Raw genomic sequence first — 25,317 nt, forward strand, 5'->3', positions numbered from 1 at the left:
AAATTTTTAAAAAGAACACAGTAGTGGAAAAAATTTTCCTAATAATGAAAGGTAAGTTTAAGTAAACAACTCCCTTAATTTTGAACATAAATTGTCTTCTAACCTTTGACTTCACCCAATGCCACATTAATCAAAGGTCACATGTTTTGAAATACTAAAATCTTAGCATTATTCCAGGACTAGAAGTAGATGAGAAATAACTGAGTTTATGTGTATAAAGAAAAATTTAGGGTTGTTTTAGAGATCCTGACTGCATTTATACTTCTGAAAATCTGCTATTTTAAACTAATGACCAACTCCCTTCTCCCTTGGCTCATGGACATTGTTTTCACTGATCCTAGAGGAATCAATACCACTTGCAAAGTGTCCAGGAAGAAGGATTTAGAGATTGTGAATGGTGAGCCCAAGCATCTATTAAACAACTCAGAGGCACTCTGCCCCCTGGTGGACTATCTGAGAGTGGGTTTTGATGAAAGGTTCAGAAACCTCACTTCTACCTCCTTCCCCTACCAGCCTCTTCCACCCTGAAAACTAAAGTGTCCCAAGTGAAAGCCTGTGCACTCACCAATTACATATTCATTTGAATCAACAATTCTCTTTTACATAATGAAAAACTCTGGGGTATCTACTGAGCTCTCCACAGCTAAAATAGGGACCACTTTAAATCAACTCATCATTATTGGTTATCGTGGGTTTACCTGAGGAAGAAGCAAGCAGTGAAATGGAAAATGAGATGCCAAGGAGAGATGGGGATGTGACACGGGACTCCAGGAAAGAGTGGGAAGAACTCTCTTGAAAGAAAAGGGGAAGTGGAAGGGGGTTTAAAGTGAATAAGAAGGTACTACAGTAACTAAGAATTTGACAGCTTCCTCTTGGGGCATGAAAACCATTATTAACCATCTTTCCTGCTCCCTTTTTAGACTTTGGACAGTGTGTCTCTAAGCCTGGTGGGGTAAATGTGAAAGGCTGCAAACCTCAGTCCCTTCTAGCTTAGTCAAGTTTCTTCCACCCAGGCTAGTTTGTCTTCCCCAGTCCTCTCTCTCCCAAGTGGTCCCTGTTTTTTCTATGCTACAGGCACCCCACATCCACTAAGGGAGCAATGAGTAATAATAGCTAATAGGAACCATCTGTTCAGAGCCAAAAAAGTTTAAGGTATTGTCATAGGTACTTTACATGTATAGGCTTTGAAGATTTTGCACCAACTTCCAAGTAGGCAGCATTTGTGAGAGAGAACCACACAGCTCTCTTTGAGGTTCAAACCTAGGATTTTCTGACTTTTAAACTCTAAAACATCCTTCCATTCTACTTTACTGGTAGTCATATTGGTCATTCTCCTCCTCTCAGTTTTTCCCCAAATATTCTCCTAATCCAGTTCCTCCTTTATTTCAAGCATTGCACAGTACCTTAGAATCACACTACCTATCCTAGCACTTAAACTTCCCATTTAAGAATGCTGATGTAGAAAAAACTTGCGATAGTATGTCTGAGTTATTCTCTTTGCAGAATGTGGAAACACAATCTGACCAAGTCCTTCTACGTTCTTCTCACATACATAAACTAAATCCCTCCCAAACTGTGGTAGTTCCTGCCTGTCCTCTACAGTATCATTTATCATCCATCACGCATGGGATGACTCAAACTCCTCAACACAACTCCAGAGTACGTTGAACCAATCTTTCTGTGATAACAGAATTACTACCCAGTGCTTTTTAGAACACAAAAAGGACTTTTATTTTCCTAAATTTCATGTTCAATTACACATTTTTTTTGAAAGGTGGAATACCAAAGGCAATTTTCAGATGCAGCAACTCCATCAAATACACATAATCTGATATTTTAATGCTTGAGTGGATTATAGTCCCTTAGGCTTTCCTGATTAAAGAAGATAAAACTAAGATAAGAGAGAGGAAAAGTGAAGAATATTGTTCCATAATAAACATATTGAATTCAATAACCATTCATTCGTGGCTGCAGTGTCCACTTCGAAAAAGGAAACTCTAAAATTCCTAGAAACACAAGACAGTATTGTTATTTTTTGAATTCATGTTTATGTGAAAATTTGTGCAATTAAACAAAATGAAAAATGTTATTTTTTTTTACCATATCCAATGAAAATATATTTCCATTTCTGTTTAAGTGAAACATTTCATCTCCAATTTTATGTTCTAGGAAAAAAAAAACTTGTGTCTAGTTTGTGAAACAAACAATGCTATAGGCAGCAGTAACTGAAAAGGATCTTAACGGTTTTAACAACATACCCCTGGGATGAATAATATACTTTGCATAATCATGTGCAATGCTGGATGATTCTAGATCTCTTATAACTACAATGTTTTACAAGCATCTACGTCACACAATATGCCCCTAAACCAGTCAATTCAGCTAATTAGCAAAAGTTTAGATGGATAATCTACAAAATGGCAAACAATCCATTTGACTAAATTGACCTTGTTTTGTTCATATGAGGCCACAATCATTTGCAGTGCCTTACAAAGAAATCATTTGTAAATGCCTATTTCTTTCAGTTAATTTGTCCACCTCAGGCTCCTAGAAGTTGACTTAATTGCCTCTTAGCTCAAAGACAACATAGTTGTCTAAACAAAAAACAGCATATTAATAACATAAAAACAAATACTGAACAATAGACAAGCATATTAGTAACATAAAAATAAATCCCACACTCTATGCACACTCACATCAGTAGCAAGCTAGATATCTCCATAGGAGAAATCTCATACCAAACAAAGAAACTTGAGGATCCAGCTGAAATATAAGATGATCTAATGCCTAAAATTTTTATCTTACTCCTGTGACAGGTATAAATGTTAATCAAAACTCTTTTTTTTTGGCTTACATGTGGGCCTTTGAACAGTGTATTTTCAAAAGTCATTACCCCAGAGTGAAGGTCTGTGCAGTAGGCAGGCAATGTACTTCAGCTCAATATATCTATTGTCTGACAATCTGGACTGGGGAGCTTCAAGCAGGGAGTGAATCCATTTCACAAAGACAACTTTTCTCTGCAGACAAAAGGTGTCAACTGCAGAAAGCGGGCTCTGAAAAATGGGGAGTGAATCTTCTCTGGCATATTAATATGCTCCAAATACACTTTTATTTTTCTATGCAGGTGATCCTTCAGGTTTACTCCTTTTTAAATTTAGATAATGCATTTTTTTTTCTTTTTATGTGTCATCTTGCCCTCCTGTATTGTGGAGCCCTCAGAATAAATTCAAGATCTAAATTTGAAGTATTCCAGATATTGTGCTCATTGAAGAGTCAGGTCAGTGAGAAATCTCCAAGGTTCAAAACTTGCCACGTTCCTGATTAGCCTAGTAAGTCTCAGGTTTAGTCCTATGAGTTACAAGGAAAACAAGCTCAAGTTCAGCTTCCTTATGCTTTTTAGAGTTCTTGCATGTCATTTTCTAATAATCTTTGTTCCTGCCCAAATTTCAATACCAAGAATAAAACAGGTTTCTTTTTTTTTTTTCCTTTAAGACAGTACTTAGGGCTCTTAAATGCATTTTGAAGATTCTAGAGGAGGGAGCTAGTTCTCTTAATTACTTTATGTTAGTACACAGAGGAATTACAGATGGGAAGAGTGCAAATGACTATTAGAAAAAGTCTCATGCATTGTAAGATTTTTTTACAAGACATAATATACATCCCGCATTGCCCCACATTCCTTAATCTTTTAAGAACCAAGCCGTTTCTATTTCATCAGTCTCTTTCATATCTCATTGAATTAGATAAGGAATAAAGATACTTTTCTTGTTAAGGAGAAGTGTTTATCATATACTAAGCAGTTTAAATGGTTGCATTTATAAAAAAATAAAGCAGCAGTTTGGGCTGAGTCACCTATCATACCCTCCATGTATAGGGATTTAAGGTTTAAAATGGCAGGTACATGAAATTAGGAGGAAATACCAAGCAATCTGCAGACTTTGGCACTGACACACATAATGTTTTGTTTGAGTTCCAGAAATAGGGTTTGACAATCACTGAACAGAAATTTTAAAAAGTACAAATCTGCAGAAAACAATCATAGGTGTTGGTTCTCAGTTTCTCTCCCCATCTCCCATTCCCACCCACCCCCATTTAGTTTAAATTGTAATAAAAATAGAGATCTTAGCATCAGAATTTAACTCTTCAAGATTTCTCTGCACCATCCAAGACACACTTAAGGTTTGAAGCACCAAATCCACAAGTTTCTCCAACTGAGTTTAAATAAACAAAACAAAACAAAACAAAACATAAAACGAAGACAGAAGGATGCCAAAGTAACTGTTCTTAAATGAAGCGGTAAACACAAAGTTCTCCCCAAAACACAGGATATTAAACGTCTAGTTCAAGTACTGTCAGGCAGCATGTAGATCTGTCTCAGACAGGCTTCAGGCAACAACTACAAGTATCACTGATTCTAGAGGGCATCATCCATGATACCAAAAGCAGGGCAAGTATCATCTCTGCAACATCAACTTAAAAAAAAAAAAAAGTTGCAACCCCCTTGGATAGGTTGCCACAGAGTCAGTGCTGAGCCTGGGATTGAAGGGAGGGAGTGAACCTCCTCCTCAGTAGGGAAGCTCCACCTTTAGTTTGAACAGTTCTCCTTCCAGAGCTCTCTCTCAGCTAGGTCCTGGCTTCTCAGGATCCATTGCCCTTGCTCAGGAGAGCCCAGCTCCGACTCAGTAACAGGGAAAGAAGAGTCGACCTACCTGTGGAACCAGACCCAAAATGGTCCCCAAAGGCCGCTTAGGCGACCCACTGCAATTGACAAGTCAACTTGTGCACTTAAAGCGTATCAGTTTATGGAAGGCTTGTTTGAAGTCCTCATTGGACATAGTATAGATGATGGGGTTGATGAGGGAGTTGAGATAGCCCAGCCACGTGAAGAAGTCAAAGATGGCCAGGTGGAACCAGCAGGCATCCTTGCAGATAGGCAACACCAGAGAGATGATGAAGAAGGGCAGCCAACATACAATAAATGCTCCCAAAATTATCCCCAGGGTCTTGGTGGCTTTGCGCTCCCTAGCGGCCATGAGTTTCTTCTTCTCCAGCAGGGCGTCGGAGACTCTCACTTTGACTTGGTTCACGTACACTGGAGACCCGGATTCGCTGGGCAACTCGGGAGCCCGCGAATTAATGGAGGTGACCGAGGACGTGGACCCGGGAGAGTCGGTTATCAGCTGGGCTCGGGTCAAGCGCTTGCCGGTTCTGTTGGGCGTCTGTTTCAAAATCCGAGAGCGAGCTTCCACATAGATGCGGCCATAAAGTGCGATAAGGAGCAGGGTGGGGAAGTAGAAAGCGCCCACCGTGGAGTAGACCGTGTAGAGGATGTGGTCGGTGTTCACCACGCAGTCCGACACCTCCTCCTCAGCTTTGGCCTGGCGCCAGAAGAAGGGGGGCAGCGAGATGGAGATGGAGAAGACCCAAACCAGCACTATCATGACCGCCGCCCGTTTGGGAGTCCTTTTGGCTGAGTACTCCACGGCGTCCGTGATGGCCCAGTAGCGGTCCAGGGCGATGACACAGAGGTGCAAGATAGAAGCAGTGCAACAGGTGATGTCCGACGACAGCCATAAGTCGCAAACAACCTGGCCAAGCGTCCAGCGACCGGTGACCGTATACATGGTACTGATGGGCATCACCAGGATGGACACGAGCAGGTCGGTGACCGCCAGGGAAGCGATCAGGTAGTTGGCCGGGGTATGCAGCTTCCGGGTCCGGTACACAGTGGTGATCACGAAGGCGTTGGAGAGGGTGGTGGCCAAGGTGATGAGCGCCAGCAGGATGATCAGCAGCACTTTCCAGGGCAGGGCGATCGAGTCCTGGTAAATGTAGTCTTCAGCGCTACAGTTGTCGGAGGGAGCAGTGGAGAGGTTGGTTTGTGCCAGCCCGGTCACAGAGCCCGCCGGCGGCGGCGCGGCGCACTGGGCGCTCGGCTCCTCCATGGCTCTCTTTGCCCCGGCTCTGGAGCGCAGCACTTGGGCATGGAGCAAAAGAGGGAGAGGGCGGAAGGACAGCGGAGGAGACCGGAGACTTGACCCTCGTTGCTGGTCAGTTCAGTCGGTTCCTCAATAACTCCTCCGCCCAGGTCCCCAGCCGCAACTAGAGGTCAGGGGCGCGGCAGCCGAAGCCTGCCGGCGCGTCTTCTGCACTTCCCGTGCGCCTTGCGCTGCCACCGCATCTCTGGCTGCTCCTCTCCACGCCCCATCTTGGTCCGGGGTTGCTAAGGACTGGCCCACCCAGGCCCGCTCCACTCTTCCTACTACGGAGGCATCTAGTGGAGGAGGGGATGTATTATTTGGGAAGGAGGCTTCGGTCAAGTGGGGTCTCTTACCCCAATTGCTCGGAGCCTAAGCGTCTCCTAGCCAGGGACGTCCTGAATCTGCAGACTCGGCCCGCAGGAGTTTCCTAGCTGTCGAGACCAAAGCTTGCAGGCGAGGGAAGACTGCGGGTCTTGCATTCCCGCCCCCTCCCCAAGCTGGGGCAGTTTCTTGCGGCAGCTGCGGTCACTGGAGCTGGGTGGGGAGAGGTCTGGGAGCCACGCCGCACCGGAGCATTGCCCTCCCTCTCTTTTCACGGGCTGACCACTCCTGCGAGCTGCCCCGCGGAGACGGGGCCGCAGGAGGGGGGAATCAGGGGCTGGGGCTGGGGCTGCTCGCGCCGCGCCAATGCCACCGCCGCCTCGGCCCCACGGGCCCACGGGCACCGCTTGGAGCCATGCCGTTGGGCATGCAGGTCTGGGGGACCTGGTGCGGTTGGTGAGGAAGGGGCAGGTGTGTGGGGAAGCTGGAAGGAGACAGCGTGCGCCAGCCCGAGAGGAGCATGTGAACGGCGGCGCAGACCGGCTCCTTTTATAGAGTCCCTGTCCGGTCCGCCCGAGCCGTGCAACTCGTGCAGCGCGGCGAGTGCGGACGCCCGCTCCCAGTCACCTTCCCTTTTCTCACTCTCCCTCCCTCCTTTCCTCCCGCCCAGTCCCTCCCCCGCCAAGGAAGCAACCGCAGGGTCCTACCGCCCTCTCTTCGCATTTTCTGGACTCTCCCCTGACCCTGGTACCCGAGCCCCTTAGTTCCGGCTGGGAATGGGGAGTGGGGGCTGGAGTGAGGGCGTCAGCCTCTTTCCTTTGCTTTCTTCGGCGCTTGCGGTTGTGCGCCCTCCCAGGCACACTCACGCTCTCAGCGGCGACCACAGGCAGAGTCCCCGCGTCCCTTCTGAAGCTCCCACCTCCCACCGCCCCACCCCAACAAACCACTGCAAGGTGGAGCTAGCCCTAGTTTCTGACCTCTCCACTCAGGAATCTTAGCCAGCCCTGCGGACCACACCCAGTTTAGAAGGAGGCGCCAGTAATATCACCAAAGAAGGAGAAGGCCCATACGTGCATTTGTGCATTTTATCCTTATTGCTTCAATATTTAACTCTGAGTACAATAATTGTTCATATCTGACCTTAGAAATTCATCCTTTTCATTCAGTCCCTCCCCCTTAACTGTGAGTCAACAGGAAAAAATAAAAAACTGTTTGCCAAAAAAAAAAAAAAAAAAGCAAAAGTACCACAAACAGAAGTTAACTGCCTGTGAAAGTAAACCTTCCTCTTGACCATTCCACCCCAGCCCTTACCGCTAGTCAGTTCAGTGCCTTTGGGAAACAGTGCCCAAAGGGCAAGTTCCCTCCTGCAATCCCCATGGAAAGAAAGTCATTAAAATTTAAGAAGAAAAGGGCACTAGGGTCATCACACCATCACATCAGGGTGTTTGCTTCAGCTTCTGCAAATATACATCAAGAAGTCAACCTTAAGAGGCACCAAGCAATCTTACGATCTAGGTCCCAAGACCCAGAGCAGATCCCCTGTGCTCAAAAGTGTCCTCCAATTGATAACCTTTACAGAAACAAATATAAAGCACAGGATAGAAGCACAAGTCTGGGAAAGTTCCAAGAACAGCACCAGGAAACAACAGGGGCCCTAACTGCTGAGGTGATACCCACAAGGAATCCCCAGAACCTAGCTCAAGAATGCATCCAATGAAAATTGCATTATAATTAAAATCTCAGGTTAAGCGGAAGTTTATTTTAAAGGGAAGCAGTCTCAGAGCTACAGATGATCTGGCCTATCAATTCAGGTTTAGAGGAAGAAGAATTGAGATCCTTTGAAAGAAGATCTTTTTATCCAAGGTGACACAGCTGGTTAGTATCCCAAACCCACATGCTCTTAATCCCTGGCAAGCACGCAGACAAAATAATTAACAACAACAACAACAATAAAGGACCTACTCTGTGCTGGGCATTCTTTTCCAGGTACCGGGGTTGGAGGCGAGCAGGGCAGACCAAGACCTAGTTTTCAAGCTGTTTATATTTTAGAAAATGCAGACAAACAATAACCATACAAACAAGTAAATAATCAAGGTAACTCCGCATATTGTTAAATGTTACGAAGAAAATAAAACACATTAATGCATTGAGAGTGAGCGGTGTTCCTTTAACTAAGGTGGCAGCACTCCAAAAACGTCTTGGTCAGGTCTCAGCTGCAGCACCCACGCTCGGGATGAAGGCACACCCTTCTCTTTCCCCAGGGCCCAGCACTTTTTTCAGCAACTGGAAGGCTCATTAGTACCACGTTGTAAGGGTCCTCTCCTATCCTCCAACCCACCCATCCACTTCAGGGTCCAGTCTGGACTTCATTGTTTTGCAAACTGCAGCGCTCATCTAGAGACCCGGGAAGGAAGCGGAGCAGGCGAATTTAAACCGCTAGGTGGGGGGCGTTGGTCAGAATGGAGCAAGTGTATTGCTGGGGGTGTAAAGGATGCCAAGAAACTATTTTCCTAAGATTTTAGCGGAACTGGGCATGATTAGAAGGAACGCTTGAAGGGATGAGAGGCGAGGGAAGGCGGAATGTTACCCACTGCAAGAGGTCTTTCCTCTTTTTGTTTCTGCTTCTAAAACAAACGAAAGAGAAAACTTGGCTCTAACGCTGTGAAGACTTGTGGTTTCTCCAGCCGGGCTTTCGCTGCTTCGCCGAGCCCCGGGCCCTTGGCGCAATCCTCCTCCACGCAGCGGAGTTTGTTTGATCCCTCCTCCTTCCTGTGTAAAGAACTGCGGAAACACCCCCAGCCGTCCCACCCGCGTATGACAGAGTGTTTTGGCAGAGTTCAGCGCGGAACCAATTTTCACTAACCTCCTCCTGCATTTCACTCCTCGCGCTTTAAAACATGTAAAATTGTAGTGTTTGCACACGTGAGCGCGAGTGGGTGAAACAGCCAGCGAACAGGGCACCTTGCAAGTTGCCGCTGCCCGCGGAGGGGCGGCCCTGGGCGGGGTCCGCGCATCCTCTCGGGTCCCCAGCAGCCCTGGGAGGAGCCTCCCCTCAGGGTCCAGGAATTCAGCAGTCACATGCGCATCACTGGGGGCAAGCAGGGAAGAAGAGGAGAAGGTCGGGGTACCGCAGCGCACCAGAAGTTAGTTGGACCGAAATAAGTTCCTGCTTGACCGTGGGCTCTAAAAACTGGATTAATGCGCTGCTCTTTTCAGCTCCACACAGACTTAAACAGTCGCGGATGGGGCGGGGAAGGAATTACAGTGAAACCTGTGATTCCACAGGAAAGAGCTGCAGAGGGGATAGTAAAGAACCTTCTTCCAGAGACCTTCCCTAGGCTAGAAAGATACTGGGCGGCTGCGCAGCGATATACGAAGCTCAGGTTACGAAGTTTAAACCAGGCTTGCTAGACTGATGATGATGATGATGATAGTAACATAGATAGATGCCTCCTTCACCAGCAGGCAACCACCACAGACTCTCCAAAGAACTTGCTGCAACTTAGCCTAGCCAGCCACTAGTCAGCTTTCTTGCACGCAGCATCTGTAGGAGCTTCCCTGCATCTCTCAGGAAGGGGCTGTTAAGAGGGATACAGACACAAGAAAGTACTTGTGATTTTTTTTTTTCAGGTATTTAGGTACCAGTCAGGGATTGAACCCCAGATCTCATACGTGGGAAACCAGCACTTTACCACTGAGTCACATCCGCTTCCCTGAGTTGGCTCCCTGGAGTTGGTTCCCTCCAGTTGGTGTACTTGTTGTTTGTTTATTTTTTGTTTTTAGGAGGCACCATTAACCGGAACCAGGACCTCCCACGTGGGAAGGAGGGGCTCAACTGCTTGAGCCATATCTGCTCCCTTGTGCTTATTTTTAATCTTTTTTTTTGCTAAAATCAAAAAGCTAGAACACTCCAGCTACAGCCACTTTCTCCTTTGATAGAAGAAAATGCAACCCCATGCCCACTATACCAATTTGAAAAATCCACGAGCAGTTCCTAACCACAAAATGTGGAGACTTGGCAAGCCACTTGTCACAAAGTCCTAATTCCTCAATTGAAACCTACTGTTACTGTTTTTTAAATTCTTACCCAAGAAATGGGCAGCAGGAGACTGCTACCTCTGTACAACATCCTTTTGTGTAGTGATAGCTCCTTTTCTACCTTTCTAATGTCTCCAGTAACTCTATATCTTTAAATGTTTGTTGTTAGTAATGGAAATACAATGTCCATCCAGTGCCTTGGTTCTTTCCATCCTTGGTGTCTCCCTTGATGAGACTCTGAAAATATTCAGATAAATGAACACATGCATGTATGCATACATATACATAGGATTTCTGCATAAAAATTCTGGGGTTTCTAGGCCATGGCCTAGATCCCCCTCCATATTCATGGACTCCACTTTGGGCCTTTGACCTGGTATCTATAACAAGGTACTTATGTGTTATGTGCTTGATTTGGGATCTCTAAGTCTTGCCAAAGAATAAAACTAGGTGTTTTGCTCTCCAAGTGCTAGGCTGGTATAATTTAATCTTTGAGAATTAGTAAATATGCTATTGTATGAGAAAAAAGGCAAACAAAAATTAGAGCAAATATATATAATTTAGAAAACTTTTCAAATGCCTGTCTCTGAAGCAATAACCACTTTGCTGCTTTGAACAGATACTGCAAAAGGTAGAATACCACGGACTCAAGGCTAGCTCAGTGCCAATTAGAAGAGCTAGTTGCTTTATATCCTGACTCTAAACCTAGGCTTCCAAGAAAATGTTTAATTTAAAGCTAAGGTTAAGTACTACAAGCCGACTTTGCATGGGAGAGGGGTGGATGAGGAGGCTGAATTCCTCTTCTTAGTGGGATTTGGCAATAATGAGAAAGAACTCTGGTGGGCAAAGCAATGCCAATTATTCTACCAAACTTAGAAACAACTTTCTGCTTTAAGGTGGCATATCATCAGGCAGCTCTGTTCAGGTGAAGCTTTTTCTGAAAATCCAAATTAAAGAACTTATTAGTGAAATTGTATATTAGCCTAAGGAAAGAAACAACAGAAGTAAGATTTTGCTCCATGTGCCTTATTTCCAAAATCAAGAAAAACTGCATCACTATTAGCTCTGGTCTTCCAGACGAAACAAGTGAAGCTCAGTTTTATTGTTTCTTCACCTATAATTAACGAATAGTCATTATTGAGCACTGTGTACTAAGCCATATACTAAGTGTCTCACATACATTCTCTCATTTAGTTCTTACAACACTGAGAGTTATGATTATCATCCTCATTTTCTGAATGAGGAAATTGAGGCTTAGAGAATGTAAGTAACTTTGCCAATATCAGAAAGCTGGTAAGAGATAGAACCACTTTTCAAATCCGAGTCGAATGTCAAGGTCCAATTCTTTACCAATAGGCTACCATGAATTAGCTACACGGCTCATCATTTAGTGCCTATTTTGATTTAACCATCTACGCCTGACTTTATTTCCTTTTACCTGTGAGGAAACATTATATCAAAGCAATTGAAATCTCCAACATAAACTTCTTTGAGGGGCCGTTAAATGTTTGTTTTTTGGGTTTGTTTGTTTGGTTTTTTTTGGTGGGAGGACAGTAAAAATCTGGTAGAAAATTGAGGACTATGATTGGTTTTAGCCAGCTAATCATTTCAAATGCAGAGCTAATAGGGGATCCCATATTACACATTCTGAACTCTACAATCCAAATGGAAATCAGGTTAAACCCTTAACCGAAAAATATCCTGGCTCCTCTTCCTGATGTCATTCAATTACCTTCAGAGGGTGCTTTTTTTCTCTTTCTCTCATCTTCCAAATTTCTCTTTTTACTCTTTCTTCTCTTTCTTTGTCTCTTCATCTTTAACCCTTCCTCCAGCTACTGCAGCACATATGCACATATCTGCACCTGGAAAAAATTAATTTTCTTACTCATTAAAGCTTTCCTTTTTAAATGTATGAATGGAATGTGTTAAATACAGTGACATTCCTTGTTTTCCATTGTTAACCAGGTTAGTTTGATTATAGGTTTAAACACACACAGCCTAGAAAAACTGAATCGAGTTTCTTTTTTTCCCTGTGTGTTGAATTTGACTTTTACGCCCCTAAGGGGTAACTCACCAAAGAAAAAGAAGCCTATTACTGGTGAGAAGATTATTCAAATAAAGTTCTTTAAAGATCATCTTACCAACCAAAAATAAGCATTTTTTTTTTGGCAAGCTCATCTATTAAAAACAATGCCAAAACCAGGAATAGAAACAAAAAATAAATCTAAAGGCCAAGATACTAAAACATGCACTTTATGCACGAAAGAGCTCCTCATATCTTCATTCAGATCTTCTTACCTTATATATAGTTCTAACATGTTTGGCTATGAGATTTCTAAGGTCCCTCAAGATTAGAAGCATTACATTAGAAATGGATAAGAAATTATGTCAAGGAAGTACATTGAGTTCAGCAATATGCCACAGATGCCATAATTAAAGCAAAATAGGCCAGGAAATCCAGGGCAAATTTTTGAAAGTTTTAAAAAGAATGAAAATAATGCAACATTATTATTTGTGTTAAGACATTTAACTGTTTATAGTATGGCATTAAGATTTTTATTGCAAGCGACGGAAAACTGATTTAATTATACAGAAGATCCAGAGAAAATTTGTATAAAGGAGAGTGGGGAGCCCACAAAATAAAAAAAAGGAATTGAACAAGCAGGCTTTGCATAAAGTAGATATGCAACTGAGCCTTAGGACTATCCAGCACTCTGGGACACCATCTCCTACTCTTTTTTTCTGTTGGTTGTTATCTGCATGTTGGCCTCCTTCATCGCTTCACTGCTGACAAATAGTTTCCATGTCATTGAAAACACCCTTTGAGGGAAACGGACTTTGGCCCAGTGGTTAGGGCGTCCGTCTACCATATGGGAGGTCCGCGGCTCAAACCCTGGGCCTCCTTGACCCGTGTGGAGCTGGCCCTTGTGCAGTGCTGATGTGCACAAGGAGTGCCCTGCCACGCAGGGGTGTCCCTGTGTAGGGGAGCCCCACTCGCAAGGAGTGCGCCCCGTAAGGAGAGCCGCCCAGCACGAAAGAAAGTGCAGCCTGCCCAGGAATGGCACTGCACGCACGGAGAGCTGAAGCAGCAAGATGACGTAACAGATAAGAGACACAGATTCCTGTGCCACTGACAACAACAGAAGCGGACAAAGAAACAAGACGCAGCAAATAGACACCAAGAACAGACAACCAGGGGAGGGGGGGAAATTAAATAAGTAAATAAATCTTTAAAAAAAAAAACACCCTTTGAAGTTTATATTTTATAGCTTCCATTTTACTTCGGAAACTAATCTGAATCCTCAGTTGCAAATTCAGAAATTCTGAGAAATGGATTCTGCTTCTGAGTAAAATGTAGGAGGCTGCTACAGATCAACATTCCCAAAGTAATAACTGGAAAAGCTGTAAATTCCCCCCAAAAAATCTTATTTTAAAAAGTTTGAAAAACCATGGAAGCAATAAATACCAAATGAACTAAAACTCAGGAGAAAGAAAAGTACTTCCTAAGTGAGCTCACGATTGATGCCCATTTTATTTCCTTAAGCCATTTGCCAATTCTGAGTACAGATTCTGGATCAGACTTCGCCCAGAGGAACTTTACTGGGGCAAAGTGAAATCAGCACAATTTTCTATGGTTACTGGGGCCATTGTGACAGTTTAGAATCTAGAAGTACCCCCAGTATATGGCCAGTTTTCACATGGACATTTAATATGTGGTACAGCAAAACAAGAGACTAAGGGAATGGAAAATGCTAATAACCAAATTGAAATCTCCCATACTTCTACACCGATTAGAAGAAAAAGTCCCTCTGGAGAGAAGACCTTGCATTAAAGAAATGATTGGTCTTCCCCTCAAGCCATCTGCCTATATATATTTTTAATTTTTCTTGTGGTAAAATTCATATAACACAAAATCTCCCACTTTAACCATTTTGAAGTGTACAATTCAGTGGTATTAATTACATTCAAAATGTGCTATCATCACCACCACACAAGGACAAAATTTTTTCATCACCCCAAACAGAAACTGTATCCAACGAACCAAAAGTCCACATTCCCCTCTCCCACCATGCCTCGTAACCTCTAATCAACTTCTATCTCTATGAATTTGCTTATTCTAGATATTTTGTATAAGTGGAATCATAAAATATTTGTCCTTTTGTGTTTGGCTTATTTCACTCAGGACAGTATTTTCAATGTTCATCATGTTGAAGCATGTATCAGAACCTCATTCCTTTTTTAAAGCTGGAAAATATTCCATTTTATGTGTATGCCATATTTTATTTATCCATTCATCTGTTGATGGACAGTCACTTTGGTTATTTCCACCATAAGGCTATTAAAAATAATGCTGCTATGAATACTGATATACAGTAACTGTTCAGGTCCCTGATTTAAATTATTTTGTGTATATACTTAGAAGTAGAATTACCATATAATATGGGACTGTTTAACTTTTAGGAACTACCAAACTGTTTTCCACAGCAGCTGTGCCATTTTACATTCCTGTCAACAATGTGAAAGGTTCCAATTTCTCCACATCCTTACCAACACTCGGAATTTTCCATTTTTAAAATAATAACCATCCTTGTGGTTAAAAGTAGTATCTTATTGTGGTTTTGATTTGTATATTCCTGATGACTAATGACATTGAGCATGTGCTTACTGGCCATTTGTATATCTTTTTTGGGGAAGTGTCTGTTCAAGTCCCATTCCCATTTTTAAATTGAACTGTCCTTTTTTCTTATTGAATTAAAGGAGTTCTTTATATATTCTGGATATTAAACTCTTATCATTTATATGATTTGCAACTCTTTTTTCTGATTCTGTAGGTTACCTTTTCACTTTCTTCATAATGTCCTTTGATGCACAAGAGGTTTTACTTTTCATAAAGTCTGATTTATCTATTTTGTTATTGTGGTCATTCATGCTTTTGGTGTCTTATCTAGGAAATCATTGCCAAATCCAATCCTTCATGTTTTCTACAAAACCATTTATCATTCATGCTCTTATATTTAGGTTGTTATTCCTGATCCATTGTTAGTTCATTTGTCACATAACTTATTATATGATCTTCCCAGCTACTATGACAAAGATACACAATGGGTTGGCTTAATAGAAATTTATTGGCTTCAGTTTCAGAGGCTAGAATACTTGCTTACTTCCAGGGTGATACTGTTTGTTCTGGCTGGCCAGCAATCCTTGGGTTCCTTGGCTTTCCCATGACAGAGCTATGCCCTCTCCTTCTCATGGCTTTGATCAATAAGGCCTCCAGGAATAAGGTTAAGACCAATCCTGATTCAAATAGCCAAACCTGAACTAAAAATATCTTCAAGACAGCCTATTTACAATAAACTCACACCCACAGTGCTGGATTAAGATTAAGAACATGTTTTTCTCTGGGATATATAATTCAACCTATCACACCTGTGGGCATCCAGTTTTCCAAGAAACATTTGTTGAAAGGACTACTCTTTCCCCAGTGAATGTACCCTTGGTGTACGTCCTTCCTTAATGAAATTCAATTGACCATAAACGTCTGGATTTATTTCTGTACTTTGGATTCTACACTATTGTTCTACATGTCGGCCCTTATGCAATATCACATTATTGATTATTGTGACTTGGGAACAAGTCTTTAAATTAGAATTGTGACACCTCCAACTCAGTTGTTTTTCAAGATGCTGTAACTACTTGGGGCTCATTGTATGCTACACGAATTTGAGGACTGACTTCCATTTCTACAAAAAAAGCCTGATGAGATTTTGACAGGGATTGCTTTGAATCTCTAGCTCATTTGGTTAGTAATTACATCCGAACAATATTGTCTTCCAATCCACAAACACAGGATGTTTTGCCATTTATTTAGGTCATCTATAGCAAAGACTATTTTTTATTATATATGACCAATGAAGTTTCTATCCCTTTAGCTTTATTCAGCTGGTGTTTTGACAGGGATTTCTTTGAATGCTAGGAGGTTTTTTAAAAACCAAAGTCACAAAAACAAATAAAAAGCCAGAAACAGTAGAACTTCTCCCAGTCTTTGTAGTTTGATTATGCTGGGGTTCTCCTTCAATGCTTAGCCCAAATTGTTCGGAATGTATGAATGAGACATATGCTTATGGTCATCTCAGTTCTTTTCTGGCATACACCTTGCCCTAGCCATGTATGTGGTTTTCAAAAATTCCCCAATATATACATGAAGGTTCCCATGTCCTAATTTCCTTAGAAAATGCTTTCCCCAGCCTTTCTTTCTGGATTCCAGGCACTTTGTTGTAAGCCACCCCCAGCTGGTTGCAATTTGATTGCTCCCTCACAGTGATTTTGTGGGAATGCCTGCTGCTTCTCTGCCCCAAATCAGTTCCAGGTTAGCAAACAGAGATAAACGATCTGATGGTAAAGTTCATGTGCCACCTCAGCTAGATTATGGTGTTCCAGTTGCTTGGTCAAGAAAGTACTGGCCTGATTTTTACTGTGAGGTTATTTCCTGGATTTAAATCATCAGTCAAATGATTACATCTATGGCAATCAAAAAAGGAGACTGCCTTCAGCAGGAGAAGTCTCAACCAATTGGAAAGGAAGAACTAATGATTTCAGCAGTCAGAAGGAAGAATTTCCATCCCTATTTCAGCCTGCTAGCTTCTCCCGGGGAATTCATCGAAAATTTCATCAGAGTTCTCAGCTCATGGCCTGCCCTGTGGAATTCGGACTTGGCAATCTGCATAGTCATATGAGCCAATTCCTATAATAAATATCATAATATTTGCATTGTTGGTTCTGTTTCCCTGGAGAGCCCTGACTAATAAAAACACCTTGGGTGAATTCTTCCAGTAGTCAATAAATGGGTTGAAACAGATATACCAAGAAACTAAATTTCTGAATAAGGTGTGCTCTGTTCCTCCATAACAAGGGACCAGAGACCTTCACTGGGAATGCAGGCCACCATCTGTCCCATAGACTGTAGCCAAGCCAGGAAGGGTAAGGGTTTAGGGCATGTTAAAATGCCACACAGATTTCCTACCAATTTTAGGTTGCCGTTTTCTTAACTCAGCATTTGGTTGGTTGCTGTAAACTGTCAGCTGTTTTTCAGAGTTGGAAAAAGTTAGTTCTGGCAGTTTCTGCTTGTTTTTCAAATGTTTGGTGGGGGGGGGGGGATGTGGGATCATTTGAAGGTTCTTACCCCAGCATCTGGCTCAGTGCTCCCCATTTACAAGATTTTGAAATCAGTGGTGCAGTAGACTAAAGAGTAAAGCTCAAGTGTTTGAAAGCAGAACAGAATCATATGCAGTATTTCAGTGCTGAGGAAACAGAGACCTTTCAGGCTCTTGAGCAAAAGTCCAGAATGGACAGACCAAAAGAATAGGATGAGTGGTAGATGGACTGAGTCTAACTGCAAATCAGCCTTGACTCAGCACAATCTCTGACATGTTGATATAATCAGCTTTTTACGCATTCTGCTGAACAGAGGAAAGGGTAAATACTCTCTGCAAAAATTATCATCTGCAATCTCTATGGTCCTTCATACTAAATGTCTGATTATAATTTTAAAAAATTCATAACACCAATAAAATATAACCAATAATCAAGAGGAAAACTAAACCATAGAAGTAGACCCACTAGCTATTATAATTAGCAGATTAGTACTTTAAAATAACTATTATTAATATGCTAGAGAAAATAAAGGAAAATGGGCAAAATAGATGAAAAGATAGAGAATATCAGCCATGAACTGGAACCTTTCAGAGAAAAAACTGAAGTCAAATAGGCAGTCTAGAAATCAGATATCAGATATCTGATATTAAGAACTCACTGGATGGGTATAATACTAGCACACTGGACGAAACAGAAGATAGGATTAGTGACCTCACAGAGAAGTCAAGAGAAGATGTTACAGAAGTACAGAGAAGAAAAGTGGAACGTGGAAAGAAAAAGAAGAGAATGTCAGGGTCTGGGAATGAATCAAATTATCAAATATACATGTACAGTAGGAGAAGAGAAAAAGCATGGGAAGGAAAAAGAACTTCAAGAGATTATCTCCAAGGATTTTCAGAGATAGTCATTCAAACATAGACAGCACTGCAGAAGTGCAAAGAACTCCATGCAGAATAAATACAAAGAAAGCCACAGCTGAACACACAGTGATCAAACTGGTAAAAACCAATGACAAAGAAAAAAATTCATAAATTGTGGAAGAAAAATACACATTGTTTTCAAAGAAGTACCAATAAGAGTAAGGGTTTACTTTTTACCAGAATCTATGAAAGCCAGGAGATTATGTAATAATACCTCATAATACCTGAAATTTTTTTAACTCTTGCCAACCTAGAATATTGTATCTAGAGTTAATATCTCCAAAAATGGAGCTGAAATACATAAAGGTATTTTCAGACAAACAAAAGATGAGAGAATTTGTTGATAATTAACCAGGACTACAGAAAATGATAAAGGAAGTTCTTCAGGTTGAGTGAACATGATACAATATGGAAGGATAAATTGGAAGGAATGAAGAACAAGGAAGACTATAAATACATGAGGAAATATAAAAGAATATGAACTTTTGAAACAACAGTAAAAATAAGGTCTTGTGGGGTATTCATCATATGTAAAGGCCAAATAATGGAAAGGGCTGCCACCAAAAGGAAGGAGGATAAACAAAAGGAATTATGGTAAATTCCTGCATTGTCCAAGAAGACCTTTATTTCAGCTATATCCTAAAAAGTCAAGGATAAATACTGTAAAATCTTGAAGGTAAAATTAAAAAAAAATACTACAAATAGTAAATGGAATACAAATAGTTGATTAATATATTTTTAAAAGGCAGAAAAGGAAGAATAAATGAACAACAAAAGAGAGGGTAAAAAGAAAGCAAACAACATGATAGTACACTTAAACCCAACTCTATAAGTAATTTTTAAAAATGTAAATACAAGTAAAATATAAAGATTCTCAGATTAGATTAAACAAAGAAATATGATCTAACTATATGCACATACTTTAAAATAAAAAAAAAACCCCACAAATTTGGAAGCTAAATCTAAATGCTGGGGAAGTGATATCATATAAACAGTAAACCTAAGAAAGGTGGTATGACTAATATTAGAAAAAGTAGATTTGAATGCAAGAAGTATTACTAGAGATGAAGAGGAACTTTGATATGACAGATAGGCATAAGAATACCAAAGGCTCAAAATATATGAAGCAGGGGAAGCCAATGTGTTGATGTGGCTCAGTGGTTGAGTGCCTGCTTCCTACATATGAAGTCCTGGGTTAAAATCCTGGCCTCAGAACCTCAAGTATATATATATATATATACACACACATGTATATATATATATGAACATATATGAAGCAAAATCTGATAGGACTATAAGAAGCATTAAACAAAGCTGCAATTGAATTTGGAGATTTTAATACACCTTTTTAAGGAGCTGCTAAAATGATAAAATAAGAAAACAAAAATGCTGGTGAGGATATGAATGATGTGAACAACATACTTAACCAATTTGAACTAAGTGACTTAGAAAACATATTCTCTCCAAATGCTGCAAAATGTATATTCTCCTAAAGGCCGTATGGAACACTTATAAATATAAACCATATGCTAGACATGCTGGACGCAAAACAAGCCTCAAATGATCTAAATACATCCTTTACCAAAGAAGACGAGTAGCTGACAAATAATATATGAAATGATGCTAAATGTCATTAAACCTTAAGGAAATGTAAATCAAACCACAAGGAGACACCTCTACACATCTACTACATTTCTTTAAAAAATACTGACAATACCAAGTGCTGACAAAGATGCAAAGCAAATGGAACTCTTTCTTGTTGGTGGGAATGAATGCAAAATGGCAAAGCCATTTTGGAAAAGTTTGGCAGTTTCTTATAAAATAAAATCTACACCTATCATGTGCAACAATTCCTCTCCAAAATATCTATCTAAGAGAAATAAAACTTACTTTCATGCAAAATTCTGCACATGAATGTTTATAGTATCTCTATTCATAATTGTCAATATTTGGAAAACTATAGATGTCTTTCAATCAATGAATAAACAAACTGCAGTCCATCTATACAATGGAATGCTATTCAGCAATAAAAAGGAATGAACTCATGATCCATTCAACAACATGGATGAATCTTAAATGCACTGACCCCAGAGAATACATATTGAATAATTCCATTTTATATGACACTCTTGAAAAAGAAAGACTATGGGGAGGAAAATAGATCAGTAGTTGCCAGTGGTTGGGAGTAATTGTCTATGAAGCAGTGGCACAGGAGATCTTTTGGGGGTGACTGAACTGCTTTCTGTGAAACTGTTGTGATGAACTCATGAATCGACACATTTGTAAAAACCCAGAGAACTGTATACAGAAAGCGTGCATTTTAATATATGCAAATTTAAAACAATCAACCAGAATGTGAGGGAAATAATGGAAGGCAGACAGAATGTGACAAAGGAATCCAGCTGTATTACAGATGAATTAGATAACCACACTGAAGTTGATGGGGCAGAAAGTTGCTGATCTACATAATTTGGAAAGCAGTGTTTGACTTACTATTGTTAGGTTACAGACAAAAAGAACCATATACAAACATGAACTCCAGTTGGCAAATTTGTTTTTCACAGGGTAATGGGTTAGGAATTTTGAAACTACTTTATTCATATACTAGGGCTGACCAAATAAGTAAATATATTGTAGATAATAAGAACCAGATTTCTCACTGGCAGAGAAAACAAGTTACAAACGAAAAAGAAGGGAAACTAGAACAAACCCTGTGGCCCTGAATCAATATGGACTCATGGTTTTCTTTCATATATATGTAATATATGCATTTTGTCTGATTATATATATATATATATCTTGATAAATAGATACAGAAATTAATATAGACACATATAGGCATGAGTTCTTGTTATACATAACTATACTGCTTAGTTCTGTCCCCTGAAAGAGACCAGCAGCAGTGATAGCCCAGTACCCATGAGCACAGTTGGCACCAGATTTTAATTTCTAAGAGTGGTCTTCAATAAAAGAATCAGGGCTTCTTGGAAAACTAGCTGATTTTAGGACTAGGAAAATTCAAGAGAAGCCTGGTGCTTCTTGTGGTACCAAGAAGTAAGGAAGTGCTTAAAAGGGTGGGGGGAGAAGGGGAAGGAAGGGAAAGAAGAGGAGGGGAGGGCAGGGGAGGGAAAGAAAAAGTAAAGAAAGCAAAGATGGGTATATTGAAAGTGTACAGGAGCCAATCTGAAAGAACTCTTAATGGCTGAAGTTGGAACAAATTGAACAACAAAATAAATAATAATATTTTTGGAAAATAATGCAAATTAGCAATATCCATGAATCCATACTAATACAACAAATTAGTGGATAAATAAAATAAATGGGGGGAAGTAATAACTCTTTCTTACAGGAAAAATTACAATTAATAAATGTAGAAGGAATGATAGAAAGAGAAAAGCACCACTAGACCACCATAATAATCATTGCATTGCTCAAGCTAGGTTTACTAATGAATGCTAAAATTAGTGGGTGAAAAGTTAAATACAGAATATTTACAGACTATCAAAGTACCTCCCTTAAAATAATTAGTATTTACAAAGAGAGAAATAGTTTACAGTGGAGAGGCCTGGCAGACACCACCTTAGTCAAGTGTTGAAGGGAATCAAGAGCTAGCATGTAGTTCCCATAAAATGTCATGAAAAGGGTATTTTGTCTCTGTAGTGTTCTCCCCAGATTCCATAACCACAGTCTAATCATAGGAAAGCATCAGACAAACACAACTTGAGGTGGCATTTCACAAAATACTTGAACAGTACTCTTCAAAAATTTAAGGCAATGAATAAGGAAATTGAGGAACTATCATAAGACAGAGGAGACCAAGGAGACATGCCATATAAATGCAATGCAGGGTCCTGGATTGAATTCTGACAAAGGATAAAGGACATTATGTAAAAGCAGGTGACAGTCAAAGAAGTTCTATACTGTAGTCAATAGTATTGGGCCAACGTTAATTTCTTAGTTTTGATAAATGTTCCATAGTTATGTTAAGATGTTAACGTTAAGGGGAAACTGGGTGAAAGGTATATAGGAACTCTCTGTACTACTTTTGTAACTCTTCTATAATTCTAAAATTATTTCAAAAATCCTTTCTAAAGTGTTTATGAGTGAGCTGAAGGATTTAGAATGATAAGGCAGGAGTGACCATGAGGCATCTTAATGAATTCATTTCATATAGGTATGATTTTTGAACCATGTGAATGTGTTAACCATCATTTAGAAATAAATTGAATATTTAAAAATACAAATAAAAGGAGTTCTAGGAATTTATTCTTTAGTTACTCTGCAAATTATGCCAAAAGATTTATGTATACGGATGTTCATGTGGCATAAGATGCAATAAAATGCCCTATTAGAAGGGAGTAATCGATATATATCCTGACGAAAATAAAAGGATTTAAGGAGAGATGGTGACAAAAAGTATTCAAGCATTGGGATCTCATATTATGATATTACAACATCAAAATTAAGTTTCTCTTGCTATTGTATGTGAAGCACAAAAGGATGTCAGCACCAGCTATGGCAATAATTTACAGATAATGCAAGGGCCTTGCCACATCTCCTAGAAAACATTCGATGACTGTGTCGGTGCTGGCTTTCCCTGCCTCTCTCAACAGAGCTCAAAAGCCTGTTCCATTGGAAAGGAAAGAAGCATAGTTTATGACGGCTTTTTCCCAGACCGAAATTTACTGTGACCACATGAACTAATGGGCAGGAAAAAACTGATTGGTGGAGTGTGATGGCCATTAAAACCTTAGTAGTTTAGTGGAGGCTTCTCAGAGGAGGTGGCTGGAGTTGAGGGTTGCAGGATGAGTAGGAGTTTGCCAGTCAGAGAAGGAGGAAAAGGCACACCCAGTAGAGGGTACAGCATATAAAAAAGCAGGTGGGATTGTGTATATGACACAAACCCCTTTTACCTCCCCCACCCTACTTGCCACAAGGGGTTGTCCTACCCCAGAACTTCAGCCGCAGGCAAGCACACCTTGTGGGTGCAGACGGCATGTCCAGAGTCCGAGTCTAGGAGGCAGCAGTCACTTTGCTGGCTCTCACAGTGATGGGAACTCTGGGCCTATTGAATCTCCGTTATGCTGGGGACCCAGGGGGTTACCTCTCAGATTTGGGGAAGAGGGGGGTGGGTAGGAGGGAGAGGGGGAAATCCTGGCATTGCCAAAAGTCCCCCAGGATTGAGGAGAAGCCACGTGATGGTCACCCCTGCTTCCCACCTCCACCACAAGCTCCCAGTAGGGCTCAGGGGGGCGGGTAGAGGTAGAAGTTAGCACTTTTCTTTCTGTTTCTCCTTTCCTACACCCCACCTCATCTCCGTGGGTTCCAAAGGGTGTTTTGTGTTGGGGTGCAGGGTACAAATACTCCCAGAACACACTTTCCTAGGGATTTGCGCAGATAGGAACAAAGGGCGAGGAGGAGGGAAGAAAGGACCCATGCCTTCTTTGGAGAAGGGGAAACTGGAATGTGTAGGGAGCGTTTTGGGAGTGGGATGGGGGGAAGAGTGGGAACAGCCCGGGGGGGAGGCGGGGCGGCGCTTAGTGGGGGGAGTAAGCGGCACGGTGGGGGAGGGTACTGGTCATAAGGCCATATTGTCTCACCTCTAGGGCCTCCTGGAAAAAGTGAAGAGGGGCTCTGAAGTCTGTCTGGAGAAGTCCCCAGGCCTCCACCTGGTAATAAATCCCCAGTTAGGCGTGGGTGCTGCGTCCTCTCTTTCCTCCAAACCCAACCCGTGGCTTGTGGCTGGACAGTCTGCGCTGCCTCGACCACCGCTTCTCCACACCTCTGATACAGCACAAGGTCCCAGAACCTTCGGCTCCCCTTAGTTATCCTTCTATACTGTGGTGACAAACCCCAAGAGGGGCGCAGGGCCCTGAGGAGGGCGAAGGCTGTGATCACAGGCGTTGCAAAGGTCAGGCGTGAAGGGCAGCGGGTGATAAAGCTCCTCCCTTACCGTGTGACCCGCCACCCTCAGAGCCCGAACAGGACAGCTTCCAGTCCCCGTCTCCGGAAGAAGGCCAAAACGAGACAGAGCTCTTTCTGCCTCCCCAAGATGGCTCTCCAATCCCCAGGAAGGGAGAGGAGCGCACATGGGACACTGGTTCTAACCTTGGACATGCAGAATCATAGACTGTAGGGGTCCCCACGTGGCTCCAAATGTATTATTTCCAAATAAACATTTAGAAATAAGACTTTTCTTTTAATTACACAGAACTTACATGCTGAAATGGAAAATAAAATAAAATAATAAAACTTTCCATACTTGTTTTCAGAAATCATATTCCCTCGATCAACTGAGAATGTAATTGGGAAGCACAGGGCTTGAGCCTAAAGGTTTACAAGTATTTCAATGTGCAGAATATTTAAATATTTTATTTGTATGTGCCATTGCATGCTAATTGCAACCTACTGTAGAACTAAAGTTCAGATTTTAAAATTTTGACTACATTTGCTAGTGATGCTCAACTGTCAACAGAGAGACTAAGGTGATTTTGCACTTGGCATCTCATCTGTGATAACAGACAGCTGCTTTATGATCTGGCCATCCAGCAGGCAATGATTTTCTTACATCTTATTTTTTCTGCTCATTCTAACTATCTCAATTTACATGAATTTAAAGTTAATTTGCCTCCAAACTCCAAAAAATGAACTAGAGTACATTTACCTATTTTATGCAAATTGCTCCATGTGCTTAGAGAAACTTGATTTTTTAAGAAAAAGCTAAGTCATATTTTCTTTAAAGTCAGGATAGTTTATCATGGTATACAATGATTTGCTCCATGAATTTTCCAAGGCCTGAATTCTAACTCCACTGTCCCCATCAAGTTCTGCTGCAAAACGATGTTCTATTAGCTCTTTATTAAACTTCAGCCGTACTTCCATGAATTTATAAAGGCTGATTTCTG

The 25,317-nt window shown here is 41.3% G+C and overlaps 1 protein-coding gene across 1 annotated transcript; it reads right to left on the minus strand.

Annotated features, from left to right (window-relative positions):
* Positions 1-1,706: 1,706 nt before the first annotated feature.
* Positions 1,707-7,194, minus strand: HTR1B (5-hydroxytryptamine receptor 1B). The gene has a single exon (XM_058307064.2). It carries the CDS (start codon positions 5,943-5,945, stop codon positions 4,773-4,775), a length of 1,173 nt encoding a protein of 390 aa, XP_058163047.1. The 5' UTR covers positions 5,946-7,194; the 3' UTR covers positions 1,707-4,772.
* Positions 7,195-25,317: the final 18,123 nt, after the last annotated feature.

This window comes from Dasypus novemcinctus, chromosome 11 (genome assembly GCF_030445035.2).
Source record: "Dasypus novemcinctus isolate mDasNov1 chromosome 11, mDasNov1.1.hap2, whole genome shotgun sequence".
NCBI lineage: Eukaryota > Metazoa > Chordata > Mammalia > Cingulata > Dasypodidae > Dasypus > Dasypus novemcinctus.

Coding starts and splice junctions, on each gene's coding strand:
- HTR1B (XM_058307064.2), bottom strand. CDS start 5,945: ATGGAGGAGCCGAGCGCCCAGTGCGCCGCGCCGCCGCCGGCGGGCTCT.